General features: G+C 39.4%; 1 protein-coding gene across 2 annotated transcripts in view; it reads left to right on the top strand.

Moving 5' to 3' along the window:
* The first annotated feature begins 2248 nt into the window (after window positions 1-2248).
* The window catches only part of LOC133662194 (solute carrier organic anion transporter family member 3A1-like), a 60896-nt gene continuing 39712 nt past the window's right edge, over window positions 2249-23432 (top strand). For both annotated transcript variants that reach the window (XM_062065968.1, XM_062065958.1), the window contains exons 1-2: window positions 2249-2594; window positions 14292-14751. In XM_062065968.1, the coding sequence (XP_061921952.1) occupies window positions 2433-2594; window positions 14292-14751 (622 nt within the window). In that variant the 5' untranslated portion in view covers window positions 2249-2432. The remainder of the gene's footprint in view (window positions 2595-14291; window positions 14752-23432) is intronic.

The following is a 23432-nucleotide window of genomic DNA, read 5'->3' as shown; positions in this document are numbered from 1 at the left end:
CGCCATATCATTTTATTGTAAATTGTATCTTAATTTTATCCGGCCCACAGCATAATTCTAATGCGCTCTGCCATGTTATTGAAATGCTGCCCTCCACATAATTTTATGTGGTCCACCACTTCATTTCAATGTGCCACGCCACATCATTTTTATGTAGTCCGCCATATCATTTTATTGTGGCCCGACACATACATTTGTTGTGACTTGTCATTTTATTTTATTGTGGCCCGACACATACATTTGTTGTGACTTGTCATTTTATTTTATTGTGGCCCGACACATAATTTTTAGGTAGTCCGCCATATCATTTTATCGTGGCCGGACACATACATTTGTTGTGACTTGTCATTTTATTTTATTGTGGCCCGACACATACATTTGTTGTGACTTGTCATTTTATTTTATTGTGGCCCGACACATAATTTTGTCGTGACTTGTAATTTCATTTTATTGTGGCCCGACACATACATTTGTCGTGACTAGTCATTTAATTGTATAGTGGCCCGACATATAATTTTGTGTGACTTGTCATTTCATTTTATTGTGGCCCGAAACATAATTTTGTCATGACCTGCCATTTCCTTTTATAGTGGCCCGACACATACATTTGTCGTGACTTGTCATTTAATTTAATCGTGGCCCGACACATAATTTTGATGTGACTTGCTACTTCATTTTATTGCGGCCCGACACATACATTTTTTGTGACTCGTCATTTCATTTAAAAGTGGCCTGACACATACATTTATCATGACCTGCCATTTAATTTTATTGTGGCCCTAAACATACATTTATCATGACCTGCCATTTAATTTTATTGTGGCCCTACACATACATTTGTCGTGACTTGTCATATCATTTGATTGTGGCCCGACACATACATTTGTCGTGACTAGTCATTTAATTGTATTGTGGCCCGACATATAATTTTGTCGTGACTTATCATTTCATTTTATCGTGTCTCGACACATAGTTTTGTCATGACCTGCTATATAATTTTATTGTGGCCCGACACATACATTTGTTGTGACTTGTCATTTCATTTAATGTTGGCCTGACACATACATTTATCATGACCTGCCATTTCATTTTATAGTGGCTGACACATACATTTGTCGTGACTTGTCATTTCATTTGATTGTGGCCCGACACATATATTTGTTGTGACTTGTCATTTCATTTAATGTTGGCCTGACACATACATTTATCATGACCTGCCATATAATTGTATTGTGGCCCGACACATACATTTGTCGTGACTTGTCATTTCATTTAATGTTGGCCTGACACATACATTTATCATGACCTGCCATATAATTTTATGGTGGCCCGACACATACATTTGTCGTGACTTGTCATTTCATTTGATTATGGCCCGACACATAATTTTGTTGTGACTTGTCATTTAATTGTATTGTGGCCCGACACATACATTTGTTGTGACTTGTCATTTAATTGTATTGTGGCCCGACACATACATTTGTTGTGACTTGTCATTTAATTGTATTGTGGCCCGACACATACATTTGTTGTGACTTGTCATTTAATTGTATTGTGGCCCGACATATAATTTTGTCGTGACTTGTCATTTCATTTTATTGTGGCCCGACACATAATTTTGTCGTGACTTTCCATATCATTTTATAGTGGCCCGACACATACATTTGTTGTGACTTGTCTTGTCATTTCATTTCATAGTGGCCCGACACATAATTTTGTTGTGACCTGCCATATCATTTTATGATGGCCTGACACATACATTTGTCATGACCTGCCATATAATTTTATTGTGGCCCGACACATACATTTGTTGTGACCTGTCATTTCATTTTACCGTGGTCTGCCTCTCATTTTATTCGGCCCACCACCCATTGAAGTGGCCAGCGAAAGGCTGGAAGTAAAAGAGCATTTTCGTGGATAAATGTGTTTGTTCTTCCAGTGTTTGACAGAAAATGTTTTACGAGGACGATGGCGAGGATGATGATGATGATGATGATGATGACAGAGGAAGAGGAGACACGCGCTCAGCACGTGTCGCCGAGTGGGCGGAGCCTCGTCGTCATCGTGGCTCCTCCCCGCCGCCTGCAGGACGCAGAGATGCGGCGAGGAGCAGGCCGGACCAGTCGAGTCGCTAGCGGGTCCAGGAGGACGCAGGAAGATGCAACATTGCGGATGTTCGTGCGTCGACCATCCGTGACCGACGCGCGCACGCAGCCCATCACGCACCGCACTCGTTAAGGTGGCCGCCATGCGGAGCGGACATCGGCGTCTCTGAGAGCAGGGAGAGTCGCTCCCCCCCCCCCTCTTCCTCCTCCCCCCACCTCCTCCTCTTCCTCCTCTTCCTCTCCCCCCCGCAACGGAACCGGATGATCTCCGCCGGACCGGAGCCGCCGACGTCGACGAGCCGTCGCGGAGCCGCCTGAGGCCGCAGGATGCAGGTGAGAGATGCGGTGTGCACGGAGCGCATCAGCAGCGACGAGCCGGAGCAGGATGACGTCAGCCAGAAGAAGACGTCATGCTTCTCCAACATCAAGATCTTCCTGGTGGCGGAATGCGCGCTCATGTTGGCTCAGGGCACGGTGGGCGCGTACCTGGTGAGTGCACACTCCTCCCCTCTTCCCCTCCTCCGCTCCTCCCCTCCTCCCCTCCTCACCTCCTCACCTCCTCCCCTCCTCACCGCCGTCATCCTCACGGTCGTCCTTCACCGCGACAAGGCCACGCTGGTCCGCACATGACAAGCTGCCATTGGCGCCTTGTGATTGGCGGAGAGATGAGGCCTTTGCACCAACACCACGCGCACGCTGCCATGTTGTTGTTAATGTTGTTGTTGTTGTTGTTGTTGTTAATGTTGTTGTTGTTGTTGTTAATGTTGTTGTTAATGTTGTTGTTAATGTTGTTGTTGTTGTTGTTGTTAATGTTGTTATTGTTGTTAATGTTAATGTTGTTGTTGTTGTTGTTGCTGTTGTTGTTGTTGTTGTTGCTGCTGTTGTTGTTGTTGTTGTTGTTTAGCAAACAGCCACAAGCTGCAGGGTACACTTCTCCTTCACCTTCTCCTTCACCTTCTCCTTCACCTTCTCCTTCTCCTTCACCTTCTCCTTCTCCTTCACCTTCTCCTTCACCTTCTCCTTCACCTTCTCCTTCACCTTCTCCTTCACCTTCTCCTTCTCCTTCTCCTTCTCCTTCACCTTCTCCTTCTCCCTCTCCTTCACCTTCTCCTTCTCCTTCACCTTCACCTTCTCCTTCTCCTTCACCTTCTCCTTCTCCTTCACCTTCTCCTTCTCCTTCACCTTCTCCTTCACCTTCTCCTTCACCTTCTCCTTCACCTTCTCCTTCACCTTCTCCTTCTCCTTCTCCTTCTCCTTCACCTTCACCTTCTCCTTCTCCTTCACCTTCTCCTTCTCCTTCACCTTCTCCTTCTCCTTCTCCTTCTCCTTCACCTTCTCCTTCTCCTTCACCTTCTCCTTCTCCCTCTCCTTCACCTTCTCCTTCTCCTTCACCTTCTCCTTCACCTTCTCCTTCTCCTTCTCCTTCTCCTTCACCTTCTCCTTCTCCTTCACCTTCTCCTTCTCCTTCTCCTTCACCTTCTCCGTCTCCTTCTCCTTCTCCTTCTCCTTCTCCTTCACCTTCTCCGTCTCCTTCTCCTTCTCCTTCTCCTTCTCCTTCACCTTCTCCTTCACCTTCTCCTTCACCTTCTCCTTCTCCCTCTCCTTCTCCTTCACCTTCTCCTTCTCCCTCTCCTTCTCCTTCTCCTTCTCCTTCTCCTTCACCTTCACCTTCTTCTTCTCCTTCACCTTCACCTTCTCCTTCTCCTTCACCTTCACCTTCTCCTTCACCTTCTCCTTCTCCTTCTCCTTCACCTTCTCCTTCACCTTCTCCTTCTCCTTCTCCTTCTCCTTCTCCTTCTCCTTCTCCTTCTCCTTCTCCTTCACCTTCTCCTTCACCTTCTCCTTCTCCTTCTCCTTCTCCTTCTCCCGCCTCTGATTGTTCAAACAGGTGCAAAGCCTAATTTGCGGCAGCTTGGGAAAAAGCAAGAAAAACTTCCATAGAAGAATGTTTTGTTTATTAAAGCCACTAAAAGTAGTCCAGGCCAGGTTAGTTGTAGTTAAAGAATATACATCAGTGTACTTCTCAGGTTAGTTGTAGTTAAAGAATGTACATCAGTGTACTTCTCGGGTTAGTTGTAGTTAAAGAATATACATCAGTGTACTTCTCAGGTTAGTTGTAGTTAAAGAATATACATCAGTGTACTTCTCAGGTTAGTTGTAGTTAAAGAATATACATCAGTGTACTTCTCAGGTTAGTTGTAGTTCAAGAATATACATCAGTGTACTTCTCAGGTTAGTTGTAGTTAAAGAATATACATCAGTGTACTTCTCAGGTTAGTTGTAGTTAAATAATATACATCAGTGTACTTCTCAGGTTAGTTGTAGTTAAAGAATATACATCAGTGTACTTCTCAGGTTAGTTGTAGTTAAAGAATATACATCAGTGTACTTCTCAGGTTAGTTGTAGTTAAAGAATATACATCAGTGTACTTCTCAGGTTAGTTGTAGTTAAAGAATATACATCAGTGTACTTCTCGGGTTAGTTGTAGTTAAAGAATATACATCAGTGTACTTCTCAGGTTAGTTGTAGTTAAAGAATATACATCAGTGTACTTCTCGGGTTAGTTGTAGTTAAAGAATATACATCAGTGTACTTCTCAGGTTAGTTGTAGTTAAAGAATATACATCAGTGTACTTCTCGGGTTAGTTGTAGTTAAAGAATATACATCAGTGTACTTCTCAGGTTAGTTGTAGTTAAAGAATATACATCAGTGTACTTCTCGGGTTAGTTGTAGTTAAAGAATATACATCAGTGTACTTCTCGGGTTAGTTGTAGTTCAAGAATATACATCAGTGTACTTCTCAGGTTAGTTGTAGTTAAATAATATACATCAGTGCACTTCTCAGGTTAGTTGTAGTTAAAGAATATACATCAGTGTACTTCTCAGGTTAGTTGTAGTTAAAGAATATACATCAGTGTACTTCTCAGGTTAGTTGTAGTTCAAGAATATACATCAGTGTACTTCTCAGGTTAGTTGTAGTTAAATAATATACATCAGTGTACTTCTCAGGTTAGTTGTAGTTAAAGAATATACATCAGTGTACTTCTCAGGTTAGTTGTAGTTAAAGAATATACATCAGTGTACTTCTCAGGTTAGTTGTACTTAAAGAATATACATCAGTGTACTTCTCAGGTTAGTTGTAGTTAAAGAATATACATCAGTGTACTTCTCAGGTTAGTTGTAGTTAAAGAATATACATCAGTGTACTTCTCAGGTTAGTTGTAGTTAAAGAATATACATCAGTGTACTTCTCAGGTTAGTTGTAGTTAAAGAATATACATCAGTGTACTTCTCGGGTTAGTTGTAGTTAAAGAATATACATCAGTGTACTTCTCAGGTTAGTTGTAGTTCAAGAATATACATCAGTGTACTTCTCAGGTTAGTTGTAGTTAAAGAATATACATCAGTGTACTTCTCAGGTTAGTTGTAGTTCAAGAATATACATCAGTGTACTTCTCAGGTTAGTTGTAGTTAAAGAATATACATCAGTGTACTTCTCGGGTTAGTTGTAGTTCAAGAATATACATCAGTGTACTTCTCAGGTTAGTTGTAGTACCCACACTCTTTTACTATGAAGCCACGTTGATGGAACACGTGGCTTGGCATTGTCTTGCTAAAATAAGCAGGGGCGTCCATGGTAACAACATATGTTGCTCCAAAAGCTGTATGTACCTTTCAGCATTAATGGTGTCTTCACAGATGTGTAAGTTACCCATGTCTTGGCCACTAATACACCCCCATACCATCACACACTAATACACCCCCATACCATCACACACTAATACTTCCCCATACCATCACACACTAATACACCCCCATACCATCACACACTAATACACCCCCATACCATCACACACTAATACACCCCCATACCATCACACACTAATACACCCCCATACCATCACACACTAATACACCCCCATACCATCACACACTAATACACCCCCATACCATCACACACTAATACACCCCCATACCATCACACACTAATACTTCCCCATACCATCACACACTAATACACCCCCATACCATCACACACTAATACACCCCCATACCATCACACACTAATACACCCCCATACCATCACACACTAATACACCCCCATACCATCACACACTAATACACCCCCATACCATCACACACTAATACACCCCCATACCATCACACACTAATACACCCCCATACCATCACACACTAATACACCCCCATACCATCACACACTAATACACCCCCATACCATCACACACTAATACACCCCCATACCATCACACATTAATACACCCCCATACCATCACACACTAATACACCCCCATACCATCACACACTAATACACCCCCATACCATCACACATTAATACACCCCCATACCATCACACACTAATACACCTCCATACCATCACACACTAATACACCCCCATACCATCACACATGCTGCCTTTTACACTTTCACCCTAGAACAATCCGGATGGTTCTTTTCCTCTTTGGTCACGACGTCCACAGTTTCCCAAAACAATTAGAAATGTGGACTCGTCAGACCAAAGAACACTTTTCCACTTTGCATCAGTCCATCTTAGATGAGCTCAGGCCCAGCGAAGCCGACGGCGTTTCCGGGTGTTGTTGATAAACGGTTTTGGCCTCGCATAGGAGAGTTTTAACTTGCACTTACAGATGTAGCGACCAACTGTAGTTACTGACGGTGGGTTTCTGAAGTGTTCCATGTGGTGATATCCTTTACACACACTTGTTGATGCAGTACAGCCTGAGGGATGGAAGGTCACGGGCTTAGCTGCTTACCTGCAGTGATTTCTCCACATTCTCTTTGATGATATTACGGAGCGTAGATGGTGAAATCCCTAAATTCCTTGCAATAGCTGCTTGAGAAATGTTGTTCTTAAACTGTTCAACAATTTGCTCAGGCATTTGTTGACAAAGTGGTGACCCTCGCCCCATCCTTGTTTTGTGAATGACTGAGCATTTCACGGAATCTACTTTTATACCCAATCATGGCACCCACCTGTTCCCAATTTGCCTGTTCACCTGTGGGATGTTCCAAATAAGTGTTTGATGAGCATTCCTCAACTTTATCAGTATTTATTGACACCTTTCACAACTTCTTTGTCACGTGTTGCTGCCATCAAATTATAAAGTTAATGATTATTTGCAAAACTAAATAAATGTTTATGAGTTAGAACATGAAATATGTTGTCTTTGTAGCATATTCAACTGAATATGGCTTGAAAAGGATTTGCAAATCATTGTATTCTGTTTATATTTACATCTAACACCATTTCCCAACTCATATGGAAACGGGGTTTGTATATGTATGTGTATATATGTATTTATATATGTATATATACAGTATGTATATATATATATTTATATGTCTGTATGTATGTGTATGTATATATGTATATATATATATATATATATATATATATATATATATATATATATATATATATATATATATATATATATATATATATATATATATATATATATATATATATATATATATATATATATATTAGGGATGTCCGATAATGGCTTTTTGCCGATACCCGATATTCCGATATTGTCCAACTCTTTAATTACCGATACCGTAATATATAATAATATATGTATATATACAGTATGTATATATATATATTTATATGTGTGTATGTATGTGTATGTATAGATGTATATATATTAATGTGTATACATATGTGTTTGTATATGTGTATGTATAAATAAATAAATAAATATATATATATATATATATATATATATATATATATATATATATATATATATATATATATATATATATATATATATATATATATATATATATATATATATATATATATATATTAAGGATGTCCGATAATGGCTTTTTGCCGATACCCGATATTCCGATATTGTCCAACTCTTTAATTACCGATACCGATATCAACCGATACCGATATCAACCGATATATACAGTCGTGGAATTAACACATTATTATGCCTAATTTGGACAACCAAGTATGGTGAAGATAAGGTACTTTTAAAAAAAAATTATAAAATAAAATAAGATAAATAAATTAAAAACATTTTCTTGAATAAAAAAGAAAGTACAACAATATAAAAACAGTTACATAGAAACTAGTAATGAATGAAAATGAGTAAAATTAACTGTTAAAGGTTAGTACTATTAGTGGAGCAGCAGCACGCACAATCATGTGTGCTTACGGACTGTATCCCTTGCAGACTGTATTGATATATATTGATATATAATGTAGGAAGCAGAATATTAATAACAGAAAGAAACAACCCTTTTGTGTGAATGAGTGTAAATGGGGGAGGGAGGTTTTTTGGCTTGGTGCACTAATTGTAAGTGTATCTTGTGTTTTTTATGTGGATTTAATTAAAAAACAAAAAAACAAACAAAACAAAAAAAAACGATACCGATAATAAAAAAAAACGATACCAATAATTTCCGATATTACATTTTAACGCATTTATCGGCCGATAATATCGGCACGGACATCCCTAATGTATATATATATATATATATATATATATATATATATATATATATATATATATATATATATATATATATATATATATATGTGGGGGATATGCTTTATCAGTATCATGCTTCAAAGTCGTAATTTGGAAAAGCTGTGCACTACAAAATGTGATCATTGTCATCATTAATTCTCACTTGCTCATTTTGATTTTTTTTTTAAAAGATACAAATCAGCAAAATATATTTTTGTTTTGAGCTATATATATTATATTACTGTTTAATTCAAATGATGTATTCTTTATTGAGTTTATTTGAGTTTATTTCCTTGTATGTTTCAGTGCCACGTGGTTCAAGTTCATCAAAACAAGTATATAGTTGAAATAAGGTTGTTTTTTTTAAATGTAATTTTAAGCAAATGGAAATTATATTTAAAACTTTTCTGTAACTGACTGAAAACAAAAGAAATGAAAATAAGTACATTCATCCATTTTTTTACCGCTTGTCCCTTTCAGGGTCCAGCTGCATTATAAAATACAAATAGTTAGTCTTTTGTAGTAATTTCATCTATATTGCTTTCATTTTTGTTTTCTTCAATGTTATGCAGAGGTGTACTTATAACAGTTTTATAGACAACTATTTGGAGGATTAGGGCAGACAAGCGATGTAACGGATGAGAATGTCAGTTGATGGATGGCAAAAACTGAATGACGACAACAACAAAAAGACAAAAACAGGCCAATGCGGTAAAGAGAAGCAATACAACATCAATCACAAGTGGACTGTTGATTAGACCAGAGAGCACTAAGAAATGAAGTTTGCCACAACAAAAGGTGCACAAACACTCCTCCAGGATGACAATTGTCTCGGTAAAGAAGGTGTGGGAGTGGACAAGTGTGTCTCCTCTGCACCTGACCCCCCCCCCACTCCACACCTGTGGCACACCAGCCTATTGACAGGACGTGGGTGGACACCTTCCACACATGACCCCCACACTCCACACCTGTGGCACACCAGCATATTGACAAGACGTGGGTGGACACCTTCCAACGTGACAGTTGGTTGACTGGACATGTGCGACGCAGCTGTCCCAAACGTTGTCACGGCGACTCGCTGCTCATTATGAGCACCTGGGTCAGCTTTGATTGACAGGCCAGGAAGTGACTGTGCTGCCAAGGTGTGGCCACTTACCCACCCAGGGAAGACGTTTGTGTCTTTTCTACCAAACCTTCCTTTTGCCTTTGAATTTTTTGCATTGAAATTCTTCATTTTGTTGCATCAAATTTCATTTCATTGAATGAAAAATGTGTGAGCAAAATGTGTGTTTTTAAAAATCAGTTAAAAATTCAGTCAGTAAAAATATCATTATATAAAAATTCAGTGCAGAAATTTTGGTCCTTAAAAGAATATTTATGTACTGAATTTTTCTTACACATTTTTGTACTCTGATTTATTTTTTTTACACTGAATTTTTATAATTTTTTTGCACCTTTAAAACTTAAGCAAAGATATATTGAATTTCTACACAATCATCCACCAGTCTTTTTTTTTTTACACAAAATTTGTATACACTGATTTTTACACAATGAATTTTAAAACCCTATTTTTTTGCACCAAATTTTTTATATTGACTTAATTTTTAGCATTGAATTTTTATACAATCAATTTTTCCGCACTAATTTTTTCAAACTGATTTTCACTCACTAAATCTTTTCACACTGGATTTTAAAAGACAATTTATTTCAGCACCAAATTTTTTTTTATATTGAATTTCTACACAACGAATTGTTATGCACCAAAATGTGTTGCACTGAATTTTTTTTCCACCAAATTGTTATACACTGATTTTAACTCACTGATTTTGAAAAACTTTAAAAAATTATACATTGAATTTTTAAACAATCATGCACCAATTTCTTTTTGACACAAAATTTGTACACACTGATTTTTACACACTGAATTTTAAAACTTAAAAAAAGATATATTGAATTTCTACACAATTAATTCTGCACAATTTTTACACACTGAATTTACACACTATTTTTTTTGTCTGCACTACATTTTTTTAATTGAATTTCTACACTATTTTTTTTATGCAGCAAATTTTGCTTCACAAAATAATTTTTTAACTGAATTTTTATACAGTACATTTTTTACATTTTAAACTGATTTTCACTCACTGAATTTTTACACACTGGATTTTAAAAGAATATTCATTTCTGCACCAACTTGTTTTTATATTGAATTTCTACACAATGAATTGTTATGCACCAAAATTAGTTGCACTGAATTTTTTCTTACAAAAATTTGTTATACACTGAATTTTAAAACGCATAAAAAATGATATTGAATTTCTACACAATTAATTGTCGTGCATCATTTTTTTCTTTTTTCAATTTTTTTTAAACAAAAATTGTATACACTGATTTTTACACGCTGAATTTTAAAACTTAAAAAAATATATATTGAATTTCTACACAATTAATTCTGCACTATTTGTTACACACTGAATTTTAAAACACCATTTTTTTCTGCACCAGATGTTTTGTATTGAGTTTATACACAATTTTTATGCACCAAATTTTGCTGCAATATTCTTTTTTGCACTGAATTTTTAAACAATACATTTTTCGAATTTCTTTTACACCATTTTTTTATACAAGGATTTTTACACACTGAATTTTAAAACACTATTTTTTTGTCTGCACTACATTTTTTAAATTGAATTTCTACAAAAAAAAATGTATGCAGCACATTTTGCTGCACAAATTAATTTTTTTACTGAATTTTTATACTGCACTAATATTTTAAACTGATTTTCACTCTGCATTTTTACACACTGGATTTTAAAAGACTATTTCTTTCTGCGCCAACTTGTTTTTATATTGAATTTCTACACAATGAAAATTTGTTTGCACTGAATTTTTTTTTAAACACTGATTTTATTATTTTTTTAAAAACTCATAAAAAAGTATATTGAATTTCTACACAATTAATTGTCGTGCATCATTTTTTTCCCCATTTTTTTACACAAAAATTGTATACACTGATTTTTACACGCTGAATTTTAAAACTTAAAAAAATATATATTGAATTTCTACACAATTAATTCTGCACTATTTGTTACACACTGAATTTTAAAACACCATTTTTTTCTGCACCAAATGTTTTGTATTGAGTTTATACACAATTTTTATGCACCAAATTTTGCTGCAATATTCTTTTTTGCACTGAATTTTTAAACAATACATTTTACGAATTTCTTTTACACCATTTTTTTATACGCTGATTTTTACACACTGAATTTTAAAACACTATTTTTTTGTCTGCACTACATTTTTTTTATTTAATTTCTACAACAACAACAAATTAATTTTTTTACTGAATTTTTATACTGCACTAATATTTTAAACTGATTTTCACTCTGCATTTTTACACACTGGATTTTAAAAGACTATTTCTTTCTGAACCAACTTGTTTTTATATTGAATTTCTACACAATGAAAATTTGTTTGCAATGAATTTTTTTTTAAACACTGATTTTATTATTTTTTAAAAAACTCATAAAAAAGTATATTGAATTTCTACACAATTAATTGTCGTGCATCATTTTTTTTCCCGATTTTTTAAACAAAAATTGTATACACTGATTTTTACACGCTGAATTTTAAAACTTAAAAAAATATATATTGAATTTCTACACAATTAATTCTGCACTATTTGTTACACACTGAATTTTAAAACACCATTTTTTTCTGCACCAAATGTTTTGTATTGAATTTATACACAATTTTTATGCACCAAACTTTGCTGCAATATTATTTTTTGCACTGAATTTTTAAACAATACATTTTTCGAATTTCTTTTACACCATTTTTTTATGCGCTGATTTTTACACACTGAATTTTAAAACACTATTTTTTTGTCTGCACTACATTTTTTAAATTGAATTTCTACAACAACAAAAATGTATGCAGCACATTTTGCTGCACAAATTATTTTTTTTACTGAATTTTTATACTGCACTAATATTTTAAACTGATTTTCACTCACTGCATTTTTACACACTGGATTTTAAAAGACTATTTCTTTCTGCACGAACTTGTTTTTATATTGAATTTTCTACACAATGAACATTTGTTTGCATTGAATTTTTTTTTAAACACTGATTTTATTATTTTTTTTAAAACTCATAAAAAATGATATTGAATTTCTACACAATTAATTGTCGTGCATCTTTTTTTTTTCCTTTTTTTTACACAAAAATTGTATACACTGATTTTTACACGCTGAATTTTAAAACTTAAAAAAATATATATTGAATTTCTACACAATTAATTCTGCACTATTTGTTACACACTGAATTATAAAACACAATGTTTTTCTGCACCAAATGTTTTGTATTGAATTTATACACAATTTTTATGCACCAAATTTTGCAATATTCTTTTTTGCACTGAATTTTTAAACAATACATTTTTCGAATTTCTTTTACACCATTTTTTTATACACAGATTTTTACACACTGAATTTTAAAACACTATTTTTTTGTCTGCACTACATTTTTTAAATTGAATTTCTACAACAACAAAAAATGTATGCAGCACATTTTGCTGCACAAATTAATTTTTTTACTGAATTTTTATACTGCACCAATATTTTAAACTGATTTTCACTCACTGCATTTTTACACACTGGATTTTAAAAGACTATTTCTTTCTGCGCCAACTTGTTTTTATATTGAATTTCTACACAATGAAAATTTGTTTGCATTGAATTTTTTTTGAAACACTGATTTTATTATTTTTTTAAAAACTCACAAAAAATGATATTGAATTTCTACACAATTAATTGTCGTGCATCATTTTTTTCTTTTTTCAATTTTTTTTAAACAAAAATTGTATACACTGATTTTTACACGCTGAATTTTAAAACTTCAAAAAATATATATTGAATTTCTACACAATTAATTCTGCACTATTTGTTATTCTACACAATTTCTACACAATGAAAATTTGTTTGCACTGAATTTTTTTGTAAACATATTTGTGAAACACTGATTTTATTACTTTTTTAAAAACTCACAAAAAATGATGTTGAATTTCTACACAATTAATTGTCGTGCATCATTTTTTTAAATTTTTTTTTTTTTTTTTAAACAAAAATTGTATACACTGATTTTTACATGCTGAATTTTAAAACTTCAAAAAATATATATTGAATTCCTACACAATTAATTCTGCACTATTTGTTATTCTACACAATTTCTACACAATGAAAATTTGTTTGCAATGAATTTTTTTTTAAACATATTTTGTATACACTGGTTTTATTAGTTTTTTTTTAAACTCACAAAAAATGATATTGAATTTCTACACAATTAATTGTCGTGCATCATTTTTTAAAAATTTATTAATTTTTTTTTTTTCACAAAAATTGTATACACTGATTTTTACACGCTGAATTTCAAAACAAAATTTTTTTTCGGCTCTGAATTTTTTTCATATAGAATTTTTACACAATGAATTTTTATGCACGGAATGTTTCTGCCCTGAATTTTGAACCACTCGGCTTTTGCTCACCAATTTTGAATTGTGGACGTAACGCTGCGCCAAGTTTTAACGTGTCCCAGTCCGCTGTGCACCCCCGACTTTTCACCGTCTGTCCCGTGGACTTTGTCTCCCGCCAGGTGAGCGTGCTGACCACCCTGGAGAGACGCTTCAACCTGCAGAGCGCCGACGTGGGCGTGATCGCCAGCAGCTTCGAGATCGGCAACCTGGCCCTCATCCTCTTCGTCAGCTACTTCGGCGCCAAGGCCCACCGGCCGCGCTTGATCGGCTGCGGCGGCATCGTCATGGCGCTGGGGGCGCTGCTGTCGGCTCTGCCCGAGTTCTTGACCCACCAGTACGAGTACGAGGCCGGGGACTCGTGGCACGCCGAGGACGGCCGGGACGTGTGCTCCAACAGCACCCGCTCGGACAACAAAGACTCTGCGTATAAATGCGGCGACCGCGCCAGCACCAACATGATGTACCTGCTGCTGATCGGGGCCCAAGTCCTGCTGGGCATCGGGGCCACGCCTGTGCAACCCCTGGGGGTGTCCTACATCGACGACCACGTCCACAGGAAGGACTCCTCCTTGTACATAGGTAAGATGTGTGGGTGTGTGTGCTTGCGGGGGGAGGCGTGACGGCTCACCTTTTCATATACCCTGTCAAAAAGATCACATGTGTATTTAATTAATAATAAAAATAATGGATTTTATTTGTAAAAAGCACTTAACATTGAGTAAACAACCTCAAAGTGCTACAGTGTATTAAAAAAATAAAAATATAATAAAAAACTAAATAAAAACAAAAACTAGAACAGCCAAATAGCTAGGACTAGTATGCATATATCTAAAAAAAAGGCATTTTTTTAAAAAAGGGTTTTTAAGCCTTTTTTAAAAACATCCACAGTCTGTGGTGCCCTCAGGTGGTCAGGGAGAGGTCAATTCAAGATAGTCGCATACAGTACGGAAGGGGATTCATGAGGCCCCACTCCTGTTCATCATTTTTGTCATGCAGTCTGCTGAAAATGAGGGAAAGCGCCACTCCACATAGCAACTTACAATGTGGTCAAAGTTGGACTCCCCACAAAACAAGACATTCGACACTCCACTGCCACCTGGCGGCCAAAGTGGATAGCACACCCCTGCAACTGGTCACGTTTCACGTGTCAGACGAATAGGAATCCCCGGAAAGTATTCACAGCGCTTCACTTTCTCCACGTTTAGTGCCTTTTTTTGGCATTTTTATCCTCAAAATTCTACACACAATTCCCCATATTGACAAAGTGAAAAGTTTTTTGTTTTTTTTAAAGAAATGCTCGCAAATGTATTAAAAATAAAAATAAATACGTGCATGACTGTAAGTATTCACGGCCTTTTTGTCGACGTTGCCACGCTTTACTGCCCGCCTGGTGGTTTTAATACGTTTGCTAACATTTCTAAAAAGAAAAACCTTTTTCACAACGTCATTCTAGAGCATTCATTTGCTGAATATAGCATTGTACTATCATGTCATGTTTATAACCTCCTTAGACCCAGAGTCCTCTGAAGTGGACATTCATGTTAAGTATAGAACTTCCTGAGAACAAACGTCCTCCAAAGTGGACATTTGTGTTGAGTTTATAACCTCCAGAGACCCAGCGTCCTCTGAAGTGGACATTCATGTTAAGTATACAACTTCCTGAGAACAAACGTCCTCCAAAGTGGACATTTGTGTCAAGCAGAGTGGACATTTGTGTTGAGTTTATAATGAGAGGGTTAGGGTTAGGGTTGGGGTTAGGGTTAGGGTTGGGGTTGGGGTTAGGGTTAGGGCTGTGGTTAGGGTTAGGGTTAGGGTTGGGGTTAGGGTTGGGGTTAGGGTTAGGGTTAGGGCTGGGGTTAGGATTAGGGTTAGGGTTAGGGTTGGGGTTTGGGGTTGGGATTTAGGGTTATGGTTAGGCATAAAGGAAAATAGTTGGTTAGGGCTAGGGTTAGGGCTGGGGTTAGGGTTAGGGTTAGGCCTGGGGTTAGGGTTGGGGTTGGGGTTAGGGTTAGGGCTGGGGTTAGGGTTAGGGTTGGGGTTGGGGTTGGGGTTAGGGTTAGGGTTAGGCATAAAGGAAAATAGTTGGTTAGGGCTAGGGTTAGGGCTGGGGTTAGGGTTAGGGTTAGGGCTGGGGTTAGGGTTAGGGTTAGGGTTAGGGTTAGGGTTAGGTTTATGGTAAGGATTTAGGGTTAGGGTTAGGGTTAGGGTTGGGGTTAGGGTTAGGGTTAGGGTTGGGGGAGGGGTTAGGGTTAGGGTTGGGGTTGGGGTTAGGGTTGGGGTTAGGGTTGGGGTTTGGGGTTGGGATTTAGGGTTAGGGTTAGGCATAAAGGAAAAGCGTTGGTTAGGGCTAGGGTTAGGGCTGGGGTTAGGGTTAGGGTTAGGCCTGGGGTTAGGGTTGGGGTTGGGTTAGGGTTAGGGCTGGGGTTAGGGTTAGGGTTGGGGTTAGGGTTGGGGTTGGGGTTAGGGTTAGGCATAAAGGAAAATAGTTGGTTAGGGCTAAGGTTAGGGCTGGGGTTAGGGTTAGGGTTAGGGCTGGGGTTAGGGTTGGGGTTAGGGTTGGTGTTGGGGTTAGGGTTAGGATTAGAGTTAGGGTTAAGTTTAGAGATAGGGTTAAGGTTAGGCATAAAGGAAAATAGTTGGTTAGGGCTAGGGTTAGGGCTGGGGTTAGGGTTAGGGTTAGGGCTGGGGTTAGGGTTGGGGTTAGGGTTGGTGTTGGGGTTAGGGTTAGGATTAGAGTTAGGGTTAAGTTTAGAGTTAGGGTTAAGGTTAGGCATAAAGGAAAATAGTTGGTTAGGGCTAGGGTTAGGGCTGGGGTTAGGGTTAGGGTTAGGGCTGGGGTTAGGGTTGGGGTTAGGGTTAGGGTTAGGCATAAAGAAAAAGAGTTGGTTAGGGCTAGGTGTTGGGGCTGGGGTTAGGGCTGGGGTTAGGGCTGGGGTTAGGGTTGGGGTTGGGGTTGGGGTTGGGGTTAGGGTTAGGGTTAGGATTAGAGTTAGGGTTAGGTTTAGAGTTAGGGTTAGGGTTGGGTTAGGGTTAGGGTTGGGGGAGGGGTTAGGGTTAGGGTTAGGGTTGGGGTTAGGGTTGGGGTTTGGGGTTGGGATTTAGGGCTAGGGTTAGGCATAAAGGAAAAGAGTTGGTTAGGGCTAGGGTTAGGGCTGGGGTTAGGGTTAGGGTTAGGCCTGGGGTTAGGGTTGGGGTTGGGTTAGGGTTAGGGCTGGGGTTAGGGTTAGGGTTGGGGTTGGGGTTGGGGTTGGGGTTAGGGTTAGGGTTAGGCATAAAGGAAAATAGTTGGTTAGGGCTAGGGTTAGGGCTGGGGTTAGGGTTAAGGTTAGGGCTGGGGTTAGGGTTGGGGTTAGGGTTGGTGTTGGGGTTACGGTTAGGATTAGAGTTAGGGTTAAGTTTAGAGTTAGGGTTAAGGATAGGCATAAAGGAAAATAGTTGGTTAGGGCTAGGGTTAGGGCTGGGGTTAGGGCTAGGGTTAGGGCTGGGGTTAGGGTTGGGGTTAGATTTGGGTTAGGGTTAGGCATAAAGAAAAAGAGTTGGTTAGGGCTAGGTGTTGGGGCTGGGGTTAGGGCTGGGGTTAGGGCTGGGGTTAGGGTTGGGGTTGGGGTTAGGGTTAGGGTTAGGATTAGAGGGTTAGGGTTGGAGTTAGGGTTAGGTTTAGAGTTAGGGTTAAGGTTAGGCATAAAGGAAAATAGTTGGTTAGGGCTAGGGTTAGGGCTGGGGTTAGGGTTAGGGTTAGGGCTGGGGTTAGGGTTGGGGTTAGGGTTAGGGTTAGGGTTAGGCATAAAGAAAAAGAGTTGGTTAGGGCTAGTTGTTGGGGCTGGGGTTAGGGCTGGGGTTAGGGCTGGGGTTAGGGTTGGGGTTGGGGTTAGGGTTAGGGTTAGGATTAGAGTTAGGGTTAGGTTTAGAGTTAGGGTTAGGGTTGGGTTAGGGTTAGGGTTAGGGTTAGGGTTCGGGTTGGGGTTGGGGTTAGGGTTAGGGTTAGGGCTGAGGTTAGGGTTAGGGTTGGGGTTGGGGTTAGGGTTAGGGTTAGGTTTTGGCGTAAAGAAAAGAGTTGGTTAGGGTTAGGGTTAGGGCTGGGGTTAGGGTTAGGGCTAGGTTTAGTTTTGGGGTTAGGGTTAGGGTTAGGGTTAGGGTTGGGGTTGGGGTTATGGTTAGGATTAGAGTTAGGGTTAAGTTTAGAGTTAGGGTTAAGGTTAGGCATAAAGGAAAATATTTGGTTAGGGCTAGGGTTAGGGCTGGGGTTAGGGCTAGGGTTAGGGCTGGGGTTAGGGTTGGGGTTAGGGTTAGGGTTAGGGTTAGGCATAAAGAAAAAGAGTTTGTTAGGGCTAGGTGTTGGGGCTGGGGTTAGGGCTGGGGTTAGGGCTGGGGTTAGGGCTGGGGTTAGGGTTGGGGTTGGGGTTAGGGTTAGGGTTAGGATTAGAGGGTTAGGGTTAGGGTTAGAGTTAGGGTTAGGTTTAGAGTTAGGGTTAAGGTTAGGCATAAAGGAAAATAGTTGGTTAGGGCTAGGGTTAGGGCTGGGGTTAGGGTTAGGGTTAGGGCTGGGGTTAGGGTTAGGGTTAGGGTTAGGCATAAAGAAAAAGAGTTGGTTAGGGCTAGGTGTTGGGGCTGGGGTTAGGGCTGGGGTTAGGGCTGGGGTTAGGGTTGGGGTTAGGGTTAGGGTTAGGGTTAGGGTTGGGGTTAGGGTTAGGGTTAGGGTTATGGTTAGGGTTAGGGTTGGGGTTAGGGTTAGGGTTAGGGCTGGGGTTAGGGTTAGGGTTGGGGTTGGGGTTAGGGTTAGGGTTAGGTTTAGGCATAAAGAAAAGAGTTGGTTAGGGTTAGGGTTAGGGCTGGGGTTAGGGTTAGGGCTAGGTTTAGTGTTGGGGTTAGGGTTAGGGTTAGGGTTAGGGTTGGGGTTAGGGTTAGGGTTATGGTTAGGGTTGGGGTTGGGGTTAGGGTTAGGGTTAGGTTTATGGTAAGGATTTAGGGTTAGGGTTAGGGTTAGTGTTAGGGTTGGGGTTGGGGTTAGGGTTAGGGTTAGGCATAAAGAAAAATAGTTGGCTAGGGCTAGGGTTAGGGCTGGGGTTAGGGTTAGGGTTAGGGCTGGGGTTAGGTTTGATTTAGGGTTAGGGTTGGAGTTGGGGTTGGGGTTAGGGTTAGGGTTAGGCATAAAGAAAAAGGGTTGGTTAGGGTTAGGGCTGGGGTTAGGGTTAGGGTTGGGGTTAGGGTTAGGGTTAGGGTTAGGGTTAGGGTTAGGGTTAGGGCTGGGGTTAGGTTTGGGTTAGGGTTAGGGTTGGAGTTGGGGTTGGGGTTAGGGTTAGGGTTAGGCATAAAGAAAAAGGGTTGGTTAGGGTTAGGGCTGGGGTTAGGGTTAGGGTTGGGGTTAGGGTTGGGGTTGGGGTTAGGGTTAGGGTTAGGGTTAGGGTTAGGGTTAGGCTTAGGTCACTTCAGAGGACGCTGGGTTTTAGGAGATTATAAACTCAACACAAATGTCCACTTTGGAGGACGTTTGTTCTCAGGAAGTTATATACTTAACATGAATGTCCACTTCAGAGGACACTGGGTCTAAGGATGATAATATTAAAGTTGTTTGTTTTTGTCAGGTTCAAATACAATTATACAATTATTATCAAATACAATTATTCTGACAGTTTTTTCCACATATATCTAAATATATCTTTGCGCCAAAAAAAAAACAACAGGAAAAAAAAGTGGTTTCTTTGAATATGCGCTGAAAAAGTCTGAAAAAGTCTGAAAAAGTCTCCTGCATGTTTGAGAACGTGACTAAACCCACAGGTAAGCAGCCACACAACACAAACGTGCAGTAAATGAGTGTCTCCATGGTGATGCCCCGCATAGCACAGGCACAATCCTACATTGTGCACCTCCGGCTTTTATATCACAGATTGTGCCATTTCTCCGTCATGCCGACAACACAAAGCAAGAGGTCGCACACACACACACACACACACACACACACACACACACACACACACACACACACGCACACACACACACACACACACACACACACACACACACACACACACACACACACACACACACGCACACACACACACACACACACACACACACACACACACGTTACATCCTGTCTGCCAAAGTTGCCAAGGCAACAGTGCAGAGGCAGACACCGAGGCGCTGTGCTGCTCATGTTCCTCGCCGTCTGTGGAGAGCCTGAATCGTGATGAGACAAAATGCCAACCAAAGACAAGAAGCCACGTAGGCACGTACTGTACGCCGCCACCACGTACTGTACGCCGCCACCACGTACTGTACGCCGCCACCACGTACTGTACGCCGCCACCACGTACTGTACGCCGCCACCACGTACTGTACGCCGCCACCACGTACTGTACGCCGCCACCACGTACTGTACGCCGCCACCACGTACTGTACGCCGCCACCACGTACTGTACGCCGCCACCACGTACTGTACGCTAATACCTCCGACTGATAAGTCCATACAAAGTTGGAGCTGCTCCCCTGAGTTACAATAAACTATACGTCTTAGTGTCTGAAGTAGCGTTATCACTGGAGGACGAGGCCGAACGTTACGCCAGGGAGCCAGGAGCAGGTATGCTAATTGCTAACCTAGTCGCCTATTTAGCTTGAGACAACCCAAGAAACGAGTGTTTTGTAGCGGATATAATGACTTTAAAACAGTAATCATGGTTTTGTTGTTGTTACTTGGCCCAAAAAGTAATTGAATTACTGACGGAAATACACCTTAATAAACGTAATTAAGGCAAGGAAGTATTGCGTTACATATATATATATATATATATATATATATATATATATATATATATATATATATATATATATATATATATATATATATATATATATATATATATAAATATATATATATATATCTGGCATATACAGTTGGGACGTTTCATGAGAGCAGAGTGTGTGTGTGTGTGCCTTTAAAAGGCGGCGCCTGTTGCCAAGTTCCATAGCTGTAGTCCCCTTGTCCACAATTTGCAAGCTTGTCACTTCAGTCATGGATTTTGTTGTTCGTTATTCCCTGGTAGTAGCATTACTCGTGTGTTGTTTGCTGTGTGATGTTGCCTCCTTCTATTTGATTGCTTGGAGTAAGGTGCTGCTTTGTTGCTTTCATGTGGCGAAAGTGACTTCCTGCATCGATCTTGTTGACGTACGACCGCAGCAAAAGTAGCGTGCCACGTTGTAACGTGCGTACGAGTAATTCAAGTATTTAAATTACTCGTTAACAGTAAAAGTAATGGTCGTTATTTTTATTTTTTTATATATATTCTAACTTGTGAATAAATGCTATTAAATTTAGCTACCAATGGAGGTAATAGGAGTCGCTCTATTCCGCCTACAAAAGGCTCTAAAAAACATTCAAAAGCATCCATCAAGGTTTTACATACACACTGTAAGTATTTATGTAATGTAGTATCTGTCACATTCATAACAACATGTGATATTTACATATTTTGATCATTTTAAGCATCACAACGTTTGCGTTTCCCTTCAACAACAACAACAAGACTACTAATCATGGCAGACTTGATGAGAGACAACAAAGACTACTTTGGGACAAATGATCCAGAAACTTCTGTTTTTGAGCCTGAATATAAGGAGGATGAACTACAAGTTTTAGAAGCTGTGTGCTAAACAGATGCACTAAGGTGATAAAAACAGTTTTTGGTTCAGTGGACGACCGGGACTTTCCAAAGACCTTGACTGATCCGACACAAGCCCAAGGTTTCTGAGGCTGCTTTTAACAGATTCACCAAGAAGACCAAGGGAGTTCTAGATCAAGAGGATCTTTTTTATCCCGACCAATGATCAGAGTCTCCTCCGTTTTGTTCATCTGGAGGGAATTCAAGGACAACCAGTTTTTGATCCAGGACACACATGCCAAGGACTCAGGTAAACAGTGAAACTCCGGGTCATTGGAGGAGCGATACGGTTTTATCACCCGCATAGAAATGATAAGAAACTAAGGATCAACCGACCAAGCGGCACCAGGTCCACTAGAAAGAAAACCGGCCCCGGTACAGAGCCCTGGGGAAGTCCACGTGACACCTTGGAAATGTTCAAAGCAACATTAAAATTTCTTCCATTGATATCAGACGTAGACCAGCACCAGAAGACCACCTCAGACTTGAGTCGATGAGTCGGTGTACTGTGATCCACGGTACCAAAGAATGGAGTTGAACCAAAACTGTGTAACGACCGGAGTCATCATGTAGCCGTATTGCTAAGTGCTAATTAAGACATACCAACATAATAAAACAATCACTTACTGTACTATGTCTGCTCTCACTGGGATAAAGACTAATGGGATGTTTATATCTTCCCCTTTAAACAAATACACAACCTTCTACTATCCAGGTGTCCTCCAACCTCCGAGGACAAAGCTACGAACAATGGGGCTCCGCCGCTCCCAGTCTGTGGAACGCTCTCCCTGACCACATGAGGGCACCACAGACTGTGGATGCTTTTAAAAAAGGCTTAAAAACCCTTCTTTTAAAAAAAAGCCTTTTTTAGATATATGCATACTAGTTTTAGCTATTTGGCTGTTCTAGTTTTTATTTTTTTTAAATTTTTTATTATCTTTTTATTTTATTTTTTTAATACACTGTAGCACTTTGAGGTTGTTTACTCAACGTAAAGTGCTTTTTACAAATAAAATATATTATTATTATTAGAGGCATGATTTATCATCTAGAATGAACTTTCACCGACTCAGAGGCCATGCAGCAGCTCAATATGTCAATATAGCAGCATAAGCTAGTTAGCTCTCTAAAAGTAGTCCCTCTGCGTTAGCGCTTCTAATAACAATATCGCTAATACTTGTTCATGTTCAGGTCACGACATGTAAATGGAGTCTTGTTGGCCATTTTGAGATGTTTTTGATGGTTTTATGGGCGCTATAAAGTACTCCCATTATCTGCATTGTTAGCCACCTGGTCCTTGCCATATTTTACGATTTAGAATGCATAACAATAAGAAAAAGATGTGTTCTTGTCTGACATAAAGATTGTGAATGATAGGCAAAATCCCCCCCCCCAGCCCCAAACAAGCGCAGACACCTGTTTCGCTGCTCGCCTTGGACTGGCCGGCGTAGTTTGTCAGGTTGCGGGTGTGAAGACACAGCCGGTGTAGTTTGTCAGGATGCGGGTGTGAAGACACAGGCGGCGTAGTTTGTCAGGTTGCGGGTGTGAAGACACAGCCGGCGTAGTTTGTCAGGTTGCGGGTGTGAAGACACAGCCGGCGTAGTT

The sequence above is a fragment of the Entelurus aequoreus genome, linkage group LG02, assembly GCF_033978785.1.
Source record: "Entelurus aequoreus isolate RoL-2023_Sb linkage group LG02, RoL_Eaeq_v1.1, whole genome shotgun sequence".
In the NCBI taxonomy this organism is placed as follows: Eukaryota; Metazoa; Chordata; class Actinopteri; order Syngnathiformes; family Syngnathidae; genus Entelurus; species Entelurus aequoreus.
Note: the sequence above shows the minus strand (reverse complement) of the source record. Positions and strands in the feature narration are given on the sequence as shown.